The 11,791-nt window shown below is 40.0% G+C and overlaps 1 protein-coding gene across 1 annotated transcript in view; it reads right to left on the bottom strand.

Annotated features, from left to right (window-relative positions):
* The window catches only part of EPRS (glutamyl-prolyl-tRNA synthetase), an 82,977-nt gene that overhangs the window by 22,361 nt on the left and 48,825 nt on the right, over positions 1–11,791 (bottom strand). The window contains exons 16-18 of the mRNA XM_012805910.2: positions 9,368–9,727; positions 4,413–4,646; positions 2,507–2,769 (exon numbers count right to left, since the gene is read on the bottom strand). Of these exons, the coding sequence (XP_012661364.2) occupies positions 2,507–2,769; positions 4,413–4,646; positions 9,368–9,727 (857 nt within the window). The remainder of the gene's footprint in view (positions 1–2,506; positions 2,770–4,412; positions 4,647–9,367; positions 9,728–11,791) is intronic.

Here is an 11,791-nt window from a genome sequence, read left to right on the forward strand (position 1 = left end):
GGGGCTGGTGAGCAGAGGCTTACCAGGTGAGGACTGAGACCTGCGGGCAGGGCCCAGTGCCCTGACTCTAACAGAGCCCACAAACAGTGGCTTGCCAGGCAGTGGACTGAGACTGGCAGGCGGGGGCGTGGTCCCCTGACTCCAACTGGTCTCACAAGCAGAGGCTAGCTGGATGTGGATTGAGATGGGGGGGGAGGGGCGCGGGTGGCCCCTGGCTCCAATTATGCTTTTGGAGACCCTTTAATCTCTCTCTGTTGGGCAGAGTTTACACTGCCTGAGACAATTTGGCTGGAACCCATGTCTGGGGCTGTCCACTCGGGGACATTCTGAGGTTGACTTTTGAAGTTCTGTAGTGGAAAACAGCTGAAGGGTGGGGGTTGGGCACCATAGCTATTTGTATTTCTTCATAGTTGAAATTTAAACCTAATACTGGGGTTTCTTAGGATAGGGTAGAGGTTGGCTAATATCAAAACAGAGCTAGCTTGTGCTATCTCACCAAGCAGATCCTCAGAGTCTCCGGCTGAAACTCTGAAAGGGGCCTTTGTAAGGCTGTAGGAAATAAGCCATAATTACAAAGTGTAGCACTTGGGTAAGGGGCTATCTCTACTACCTGGGAACCCCAATTCAATCTCACCCTACCAGTTCTAATAACCAAATGGTGGAAAATGAACATGGTGTAGACCCAACAGAAGAACTCTGGCAACATGAATAACCCGAGTAGATCAACCACCCACCCACCCCCAAGAAATGACAAATAAGATACAACTGAAGATGCCATGCATAGACAAATGGCAGCAATGTCAGAAACTGAATTCGGGATATGGATGGCAAATAAGATGAATAGAATGGAAGGAAAGATAGAAATTGAATTCCAAAGAGAAGTTCTAAAGTTGTCCCAAGAAATTAATGAATTCAAAGCCCAAGTCACCAAAGATACGGACATAATGAGAAAAAGAGATAGCAGAGCTCAAGGAAACAAGCCTAAAACCAAAGTATCTACATAACAGTTTTTCTTCTTATTAAGCCATTTTAAAAACCTATCATGAAGTTCACTGCAATGTTGGGATGGGGATAACAATATGTCACTTACCAATGTGGATAAATTCTGAGAAACCCATCGTTAGGCAATACTGTCACTGTGCAAATACAGAGACGACTCACACAAACCTAGATGATATGTATATTTTTTGGTATGGAAAACCAAATGTCTCAGAACCATTACTGATTACTAATCGCTTCTACTTGATCTATAAGTCAGTATCAAGTGCCACATACACACATCTGGTTTATATATGTGCTCCATTTATAATCTTATGAGACTACCTTCATATACATGGTCCACCTATGACAGAAATGTCATTGGACAGATTGGAAAAGCCTGAAAGGGCCATGTATCCTACTGTTTTGTCTTTAAACCAGCTTTGTTTTATATTTACACTATTAATTTAAAAATTCTACAGAGAATGAAGTTCTCATTTAATCCCTGAAAGAGATTTTCATTTGAAAAAACTCTGCTTAAGGTACAAAACAGGCTGGGAGCGGTGGCTCACACCTGCAATCCTAACCCTCGGGGAGGCCAAGGCAGGCACATTACCTGAGCTCAAGAGTTTGAGACCAACTTGAGCAAGAGGAAGACTCCCATCTCTAAAAATAACTGGCATCGGCTCAGTGCCTGTACCTAGGTGGTTAGGGCACCAGCAACATGCACCGGACTGGTGAGTTCGAAACTGGCCAGGGCCTGCTAAACACCAATGACAACAATAATAAAAAAATAGCCAGGCATTGTGAAAGATCCTTATAGTCCCAGATACTGGGAGGCTGAGGCAAAAGAATCCCTTAAGCCCAAGAGTTTGAGGTTACTGTGAGCTGTGACAGCATCTTACTCTACAGAGGGTGACATAGTGAGACTCTGTCTCAAAAAAATAAATAAAAATAAATAAGATAAAAAGAGCTGAGTGTTGTGGCAGCTGCCTGTAGTCCCAGCTACTCTGAGGCTGAAGCAAGAGGATCACTTGAGCCCAAGAGTTTGAGGCTGCTGTGAGCTATGACACCATAGCACTCTACAGAGGGTGACAAAGTGATACTCTTGTCTTAAAAAAAAAAGGTGCAAAATAATTAGGCTACCAATTGTGCTAAAAGATAGGAGGAAAATATTTACACATATTTATATTTATTTATATAATCAAAAACCTCTCAACAAATACAAAAGCAACTGGTAATAGTGATTGCCAATTCATTATGGTGACAGGGAAACTGGAAAGATGGAAAGCAAATCTGAGATCTTATATTCTGAGATTCTTGAACCAAACAAACAAATATGCTACCCATTTCAAAAATTAAATAAATTGAAAACTAACAAATGCTATCTGCTGACATCATAGCTCTAGTATTGACTGACTTAATGTGATAATCAAACTAATCAAAATTTGTTTTAAAAAAAATTAGCTTCACAGTTGAATTTACTCAAAACTCTGCTTCATTTCAAATAGTTTCAAAGTTTTAGTACCTGGTCTGTTTCTTAGGACCTTGCCCTTCTCCTGCCCCACTTGATGACAGCCCACTTCCTTGGTTTTTTGAAGAGTCTTTCCTTTGACCATCATTTTGTTTCTGAGGCTTATTCTGCTTTTCTGATTTATTTTCTTTTTCTTTCTTCTTCTTATCCTTGTCCTCGGCTCCCGTGGCAGACACAGGCTTATATTCTACTCCCGTCAGAGACTTGTACTGCGACTTCAGCTGCAGGAGTTCTTGTACAGCTGTATCTACTTGATCCTTTAGTTTAAGAAAGGAGGAAAAAAGAGAGGATAGTATTTAATTCAAATCACTGCTTACACAAACTTAACTAAATACAATGTCCAATGCTTTAAAAAAGCAGGTCTGCAAACACAACTAAAGGCAGGGGGTATGTGGTAGGGAGGTAGAGAATATTAAATACATTAGCTACTAAAACATAAATAAAAGAATATGACAGAAAGAACTGTGCAAACGAGTGTAACAGTCTATAACCGCACTATCCAAAGAGTAGTCACAAGCCACATGTGGCTATTTAAATTTAAAGTAAATAAAATTTAAAACTCATTTCCTTAGTCACATTAACCACAACCAAGTGTTTAATAGCCATAGGTGGCTAATGACTACTGTATTAGACAGTATTAGTATAGAACATTTCCATCACTGCAGAAAGTTCTATTGGAAAACACTGGTAGGCTGGGTGTGGTGGCTCACACCTGTAATCCTAGCATGCGGGGAAGCCAAGGAAAATGGATCGGTTAAGCTCACGGGTTTGAGACCAGCCTGAGCAACAGTGAGACCTCCCCATCTCTAAGAATAGCCAGGTTTTGTGGCAGGCACTTATAGTCCCTGCTACTTGGCAGGCTGAGGCAAGAGGATCATTTGAGCCTAGAAGTTCAAATCTACTATGATGCCAGGGCACTCTGCCAAGGGCGATGAAGTGAGACTCAGCACTGGTATATAGCCTGTTCCATGGGGTTCTATGTTAAGGAGCCATTAAATTATATAAGGAGAACATTTCACAAATATAAAGATGACAATAATCATGTTCTATATTTAAAAGTTAAATTTTAAAACCTATGAAGACTGTCTACCATTTATAAATCTGTACAAATAAAAATCCTATTCCTACAAAGAACAGAATTAGTACAAACTACACTATCACTCCAGATAAAACCTTCTATTTGAGACCGACAGATGCTAGGGCCTAGGTCCCTTTTTCTGGGATCTTGCAGGTCAGGGAGAAACAGACCACTGAATAATTAAAATATAATATGTTTAAGAACTACGTCCGGAGTGGCTCAAGGAGTAGGGTGCCGGCCCCATATACCAGAGGTAGCAGGTTCAAACCCAGCCTTGGCCAAAAACTGCTAAAAAAAAAAAAAAAGAACTATGTCAGGGGAAGGGCAGTGTCATATGTCATATGAAAATATCCTGTAAAGTCTAGTTGGGGGATAAAAAAAAAAATCAACAAAGTGGCTCACACCTGTAATCCTAGCACTTTGGGAAGCCAAGGTGAGCGGACTGCCTGAGCTCACAGGTTTGAGACCAGCCTGAGCAAGAGCCAAGATCCCATCTCTAAAAATATCCAGGTACTGTGGCAGGCACCTGTAGTCCCAGCTACTCGGAAGGGTTAGGCAAGAGAATCACTTCAGCCTAAGACCTCGAGGTTGCTGTAAGCTATAATGCCATGGCACTCTACTGAGGGCAACAAAGTGAGACTGTCTCAAAAAACAACAACAACAACAACAACAAAGGTTTTTCTAAAAGGCAAGGTAAGAGAGTTAAGAACTGAAACACTAAGTATTAGTTAGCTAGCTTTGATGGGACAGGAAGTGTTCCAGGCAAAGAAAATAGGCTGAAATGCATCAAACAAAAACACACAAACAAAATACCATATTAACCTTAGAGGCTTTTTCAGCTTTAAGTTTCCGAACTACTTCTCCCTGAGAAGCTACTTTGTCAAAAAGTACTTTGGCTTCTGGTGTTTCTGGACCAGCAGGCTCCGAGTTTCTGACTGGACTTGAATCTGAACTTTGAGATGATGGAGGCTGACCAGGTATGTATTCCTTGCCAGTTTTTTCCTTATATTGAGCTTTCAGGGACAGTAAGCATTCTACAGCTTCATTTATTTTAGCCTAAGGTAAAAGAGAAAAAGAGATAAAATATCTTCTGAAATTTCTGTACATTCCAGCATCATTGATATCTATAGAAATTATTAGCAAGGCATTCCTACAAGTAAGTTAATCACAAAGAAACCCATGTTAAATCATGAGCCTAAAATAGAGATAAAGCTAAAGAATGATTCAAGTTATTTTTCCCAAAACAGGAAAATGATACTAATCACCACTATGCAGTCTTTTGATATTTAGAAGGTACCTAAAGATTCTTGAGAAAATTGGAATCATGAATATAACAGTAATCATTATCATTTTATGACATATTTACCCCTGTGCGAGACACTATAAGTGCTTCACATGAATGATACTACTTAACTCTCAAAACAACCCTTATACATATTTTACAGAAGTAAAGCTCAGAAAAATTAAGTACCTTGCCCAAAGTTACATCATAAGAGGTAGAGCTGGCATCTGACTCTAGGGTTGATTTCAGAGCCTGGGATCTTGCCCAGTACAGTATGTGGAGCACTACGGAAGGTGTGAGACAACAATCTACATGCGCATTTATTTTAACCCTACTAACATGTCATGAAAATTGCTTTTCAAATGAGACTCTGGATATGTCTCTTAGAACAGATCATACCAAAAACTGAAGGATAGGAAAAAATAATCTCTTTTAATATTCCGGTTTTCTGGGGGTATTGCCTGTGGCTCAGTGAGTAGGGCACCGGCCCCATGTACCCAGGGTGGCAGGTTTGAACCCAGCCCTGGCCAAACTGCAACAAAAAAATAGCTGGGTGTTGTGGCAGGTACCTACAGTCCCAGCTACTCAGGAGGCTGAGGCAAGAGAATTGCCTAAGCCCAGGAGCTGGAGGTTGCTGCGAGCTATGATGCCACAGCACTCTACCAAGGGCAACAAAGTGAGACTCTGTCTCTAAAAACAAACAAACAAACAAACAAAACAATTCCAGTTTTCTGGATTAAAAGGCATTTACAAAGAGAAACTAAATGGTGTACTATTTTGTACAATACTGTACAAAAGCAGAAGCTTAAAGCACTTGCTGGCTCGGTGCCTGTAGCTCAGTAGTTAGGGCGCCAGCCACACACACCAGAACTGGGTCTGCCAAACAACTACAACCAAAAAATAATTAAATAAATAAATAATAATAGCCAGGCACTGCGGCGGGTGCCTGTAGTCCCAGCTACTTAAGAGGCTGAGGTAAGAGAATCACTTAAGCCCAAGAGTTTGAGGTTGCTGTGAGCTGTGACACTACGACACTCTACCCAGGGAGACATAATGAGACTCTTTCTCAAAAAAAAAGGCACTTCCTAATAGACTTTAAGTTCTTAATGGACAAAGACTGTTTAAACTTACCTGGCATATGCTACTACAAACACACATGTTTTCAATATATAAGTGCTGATATAGATCAATGAAAAGTTAAACAGTCTACACAAAAGACCTCATTCACTTACGGTTCAGATGAGACTCTGAAGTAAGTAAAACAATGATTCTAAATTATGACTGAAAACTGGGAGGTCAAAAAATAAGGAAAATGGAGAACTCGCCTAGTTGCACTTAGAATGAATAGGACTCAAACAGCTATTTTTGCAGCAGCCACTAGATGGAAACATTCTCCATGGGGAGAGAATGGAACATTAATAACAAAAAAAACCAAGAATTTCATCAATTTGAAATGGTAAAAATAGAACCTTTCAAAATGGCCTGAACATCTCAATTCTAAATGAAAAAGCTCTTTCAAAAAAAAAAAAAAAAAAACACTTTTTAAAAACTATGCTCCTTGGGCGGCACCTGTGGCTCAAAGGAGTAGGGCGCCAGGCCCCATATACCAGAGGTGCCAGGTTCAAACCTGGCCCTGGCCAAAAGAAAAAGAAAGAAAAAAAACCCCAAACTGTAAAAACTATGCTCCTTACCAGCACCCTGAGAGAACTACACCTCCACTGGCATTAGCAATGACATTCCCTAAAGCAGAGGTTCTGCTTGGTGGGGTGGGAGATGGAACACACAGTAACCAGAATAGGAAATTCGTCCTAACCAGGGAGGGGAAGTGCTGAGCTTGTATTATACATATTTTAAAAAGTCTTCCAGGAGATTTAGTGAACTAAAAGTTCACAGGATCTCAAAGAAGGGCATTAAAAAAATAATAATCAACTGATGAGAAAACTATACTTAGCTTAAATACTTAAACCCGTAAGAAATGGCCCAACTACAGAATTCCGGGAGCCAATACAGCACAATGGAGAGCCCAGGCGCTGGAGTCAAGCCTAGGTTAGAACACCTGCTCTGCTGCTTATCCACTTGACTGTCTAGTTTATTAACCTAAACCAAAACTTACCTGCTACTTTTTTCTAACACAAATCAAACACAAGTTTCTCAGATTTTGCTAGAAAGTCCCTAAACTGAAGTAAGTCTTATGAAGGGTCTTCAACCATAATCTGCTGTAGGGTGGATTTATACTTATTTTGGTCAAAAGCAAGTTTATATTAACTACTAGATACAGGTATAGCAGGAACCCACAACAAACAAATTCTAAACAAGAATCTCAAAAAAACATAAAGGGAAATATGAATCTGTATCTTCTTATCTTCTTCCCTTACAACCTTTATTTTTTGGCCTGAGAAATCTTAACGCTCCCTGGAATAGAAATTCAGGTTAGTGGTTTTCCTTGATTACTGGACAAAGGTATACAGCAATGTATTTCCTTTCCTGATAAGCTGTAGTTTGGGTTTTAAAAACAAAACATTGGTGTAAAGAACAGAATAGGAGAGTTTGGCAAAATATTTCAGATGTATTACTGGGGTATAAAATACAAGATACTATGAATTAATATGCTCCAACTGTTGGCTGGGCACAGTGGCTCACATCCCAGAACTTTGGGAGGCTAATGTGGGAGAATCACTTGAGGCCAAGAGTTTGAGACCACCTTGGGCAACATAGCAAGACCGTGACTGTACAAAATATAAAACAAAAAAATTAGCCAGCTATGGTGGCACATGCCTGCAGTCTCAAATACTTGGGAGGCTGAGGTGGGAGGACTGCTTGAGTTGGGGAGTAAAAGGCTGCAGGGGAGCTATAAATCGAGCCATTGTGCTCCATCCCAAAACCAAAAACCTACAGCCGGCCGGGCGCAGTGGCTCATGCCTGTAATCCTAGCACTCTGGGAAGCCGAGGTGGATGGACTGCCTTACGTCACAGGTTTGAGACCAGCCTGAGCCAGGAGACCCCATCTCTAAAAGTAGCCAGGCACTGTAGTGGTGCCTGTAGTCCCTGCTACTCAGAAGGCTGAGGCAAGAGAATCGCTTAAGCCCAAGAGTTTGAGGTTGCTGTGAGCCGTGATACCACAGCACTGTACCGAGGGCAACAAAATGAGACTCTGTCTCCAAAAAGAAAAAAAAGCTGCAACTACAGAAGTAAACAGTGATCAGCAACCTCTCTCCACATAGACTGGATTTGACAAAAAGAGAAAACATTAGTGACAAGATAAACAATTATAATAATCATTTGATTTTGCTATCATTTGTTACTTAAATTTAAAAACAATATTAACTATAAAAGTCCTTAAACCTTTCCTCTAGGGTGCAGGTCACCAAATTTGTTTCTATAAGGGCTACATGATTTACAACATTTAGGCTTTTTGAGTCTCTGTGGCGGCTATTTAGTTCTGCTGTACCATGGAAACAGCCCTAGACAGTGCATTAATGAGTAAGGCTGCGTTCCAATAAACATTCATTCACAAGAAACCGGTGCCGGCAAATCTGCCCTGCAAGCATAACTTGATGAACCAGGCTGTAAAGCTGAAGTGTCAACAACATTTCATAAAGCCTTTACCATCTCCTGGATCCCATCTCAAATACTAAATTTCATATTCAAAACAAAATACTCATGTAGATTTCAAACAGGGGAATTGTTCAAAATCAAAATATTTTCTAAAACAACTTTAGAACTTTAAAAGATATTACTTAAAATTTTTAATGTATGACACAATGCTATGTTAACCAATTTGATGAAAATACTTCAAATTGTATATGAAAACACCACACTGTACCCCATGACTGCATTAATGTACACAGCTATCATTTAATAAAAAACAAAAAAAAATTTTAACTGTAACATTAGGCTGCATGTGGTGACAGCCACGTACAATTGTAGTACTCTGGAAGGCTGAAGGAGAACCCCCTGCACCAACCTATCTCTCTCCTTTGCTGGTGTTATATACTACAAGTTCTCAAAACAGGATTCTTGAGCCAGCAGCAGTAGCATCACCTGAACAATTATTTATTTATTTATTTACGCATTACTGTCTTTTTGAGACATTCTCCCTCTGTCACCCTAGGTAGAGTGCCATGGTGTCATAGCTCACAACCTCAAACTCTTAGGCAAAAGTGAGCAATCCTCCTGCCTCAGCCTCCCGAGTGGCTGGGATCACTAACACCCACAACACCTGGATAGTCTTCTATTTTTAGTAGAGACAGGGTTTCACTCTTGCTCAGGCTGGTCTCAGAACTCCAAGCTCAAGCATTCCTCCTGCCTTGGCCTCCCAGAGTGCAATAATTACAGGTGTGAGCAACTGCACACAGCCAGATAGCATTCAATGTTATGAACCAAAATATTTCAACAATCTAAAAACAACTTGTTTTTTAAGATGAGACGACCCTAAGCAGTTTGAAATCACATGCTTAGTTAAAAATGTGGTCTTGACTCATTCCAACATACTGACCTTAGAAGCTTTTTCACCTTTCAGCTTACGAACCACCTCCCCTTGTGCAGCAACTTCATCATACAGAGATTGATGTTCCGGAACACTTGGTGACGATTTAGAAGAAATATTCTGTGTTACTCCAGCAGGAGGATTTCCAGGTTTATACTCCTGGCCAGTTTTCTCCTTATACTCAGCTTTCAAAGACAAAAGCTGCTTTACAGCTGCATCTATATCTTCCTTTGCTGCTTTCTTGGCTTTTAACTCACGAACTGCATCCCCTTGAATAGCCACTCTCTTGTAAAGAGCCAAAGAACCCTCAGATGTAGCACAAGTATTATTCACAGAAGGGGCTGGACTTTCTTTAGAAGGAACAGATGTCTACCAAAACATAAAATCAAAATAATTAAATCATGTTAAGTGTCTTCAAACAAAATTACATCAAACTGTTTATGTTTCAAATCATAAAATTTTTAAACTAATGTCATTCCTCAGAGTTTATCCTAATGAAGTTTAATGAAGTAAACAAAGGCAGAGATACGTGGATATTTACTCTAGCATTTTTATCAAGGTAAAACCCAGAAAATACCCTAAATCTTTATTAGTAAGGGACTAGTTAGAGAAAATAAGATACATCCATCAAGTGTTAAGAATAAATTGCTGCACCATCACATGGAACTAAGTCAGTTATTTAAGTTCTTTCCTGACTGTAAAGAGGGATAACTCTTTACAGGTTAAAAAAAGTGAAAATCTGAAGCATTAGGCAGCATTACTCATTTTTTTTTAAAGATGGGATATATCTAGATTGCTGATAAAGCAAAAGGTCCATGAAAGGGTGGTGCCCACAGCTCAGTGGGCAGGGCACCGGCCACATACACTGAGGCTGGTGGGTCCGAACCCGGCCCACACCGGCTAAACAACAAGGACAACCGCAACAAAAAACAGCCAGGCACTGTGGGTGCCTGTAGTCCCAGCTACTGGGGAGACTGAGACAAGAGAACTGCTTAAGCCTGAAAGTTTGAGGTTGCTATGAGCAATCTACCCAAGGCGACAGCTTGAGACTCTGTCTCAAAAAAAACCTCCATGAAATAGTATGATACACATATAACACCAACTCATCATTGGGGAACAGTTCCACTTGTGTAAAATTATACATTTATAGGTATATATAACAAATCTAGATATATATATATACACACACACACACACACACACACTCTTCTGGATAAGTGAATAAGCATACTATTTTTATTCCTTTTTTTTGAGACAGAGTCTCATCATGCCACCTTTGGTAAAGTGCAGTGACATTATAGCTCACAGCAACCTTAAACTCCTGGGCTCAAGCAATTCTCTTCCCTCAGCCTCCCAAGTAGCTGGGAACATAGGTGACCGCCACAACGCCCGCCTATCTTTGGGTTGCAGTTGTTATTGTTGTTTGGCTGGCCTGGGCTTCATACTTGCCAGCCTCAATGCACGTGGCCGGCGCATTAACCACTGTGCAACGGGTGCCGAGTCTACTATTTTTATTCTTAATGTCATGCTTTCTTCTGCCTAGAATGCTTTCTTCAGCACTGAAACCCTTCTGACTTTAAATCCGAGCTCACATCATACCTTCCTCATGACTTTTTTCTTTGTGGTCCTCTAATTTTTCAGAATAATCTCATCCATATTTATGGAGTTATATGTATTAAACTCCAAAACGTTTCATCTCTACTTGAAAATTCTGTTCTAATCCCAGACTCAGCATTTTGAATAGTCTTTAAGACATCTTTACCTAGACAGCTAACAGGGACCTCAAGCTTTATCAGATTTACATTATACATGGGATAGAGGTTAGGTTACCTAAGTTACCATATCACTCAAAATTACTCCCCTCCTCAAAATTCCTTAAATCACTCATGATTTATAGTATTATTTGGTGAGATTCTACATGTACATCCTTAAACATTATGCACATATAAACACATAGTATTATATACATAGTAGGAAAGAATAAAATTAAGCCTTGGACTTCTGAAAAACATGACCAAAACTCTGCCACATCTATCAATTTTCTCAACTAATGTGAATGGTTTGAACTTTCCCTTAAAGAGGCAAAGGCTGGCTGACTAGATACAAAAACTCAGACCAGATATCTGTTGCCTACAAGGAGCTCACCTTACCTCAAAAGATAAAATAAGATTCAGAGTGAAGGGATGGGCAACGGTATTCCAGGCAAATGGAAAGCAGAAAAAACAGGGGTTGTAATCTTGTATGCATATACAATGAGATTCAAACCAACAAAACTAATGAAAGACAAAGATGGAGGATACTGCATATTGATCAAGGAAACACATACTGATCAAGATAGGGTGCATAGATGTTAACTATTGTAATCTTTAGAGATTCAGATAGGGTGCATAGATGTTAACTATTGAAATCTTTAGAGAAGGTGCATAGATGTTA

Source organism: Otolemur garnettii, unplaced genomic scaffold (assembly GCF_000181295.1).
Source record: "Otolemur garnettii isolate 467f Iridium unplaced genomic scaffold, OtoGar3 scaffold00045, whole genome shotgun sequence".
Lineage (NCBI taxonomy): Eukaryota > Metazoa > Chordata > Mammalia > Primates > Galagidae > Otolemur > Otolemur garnettii.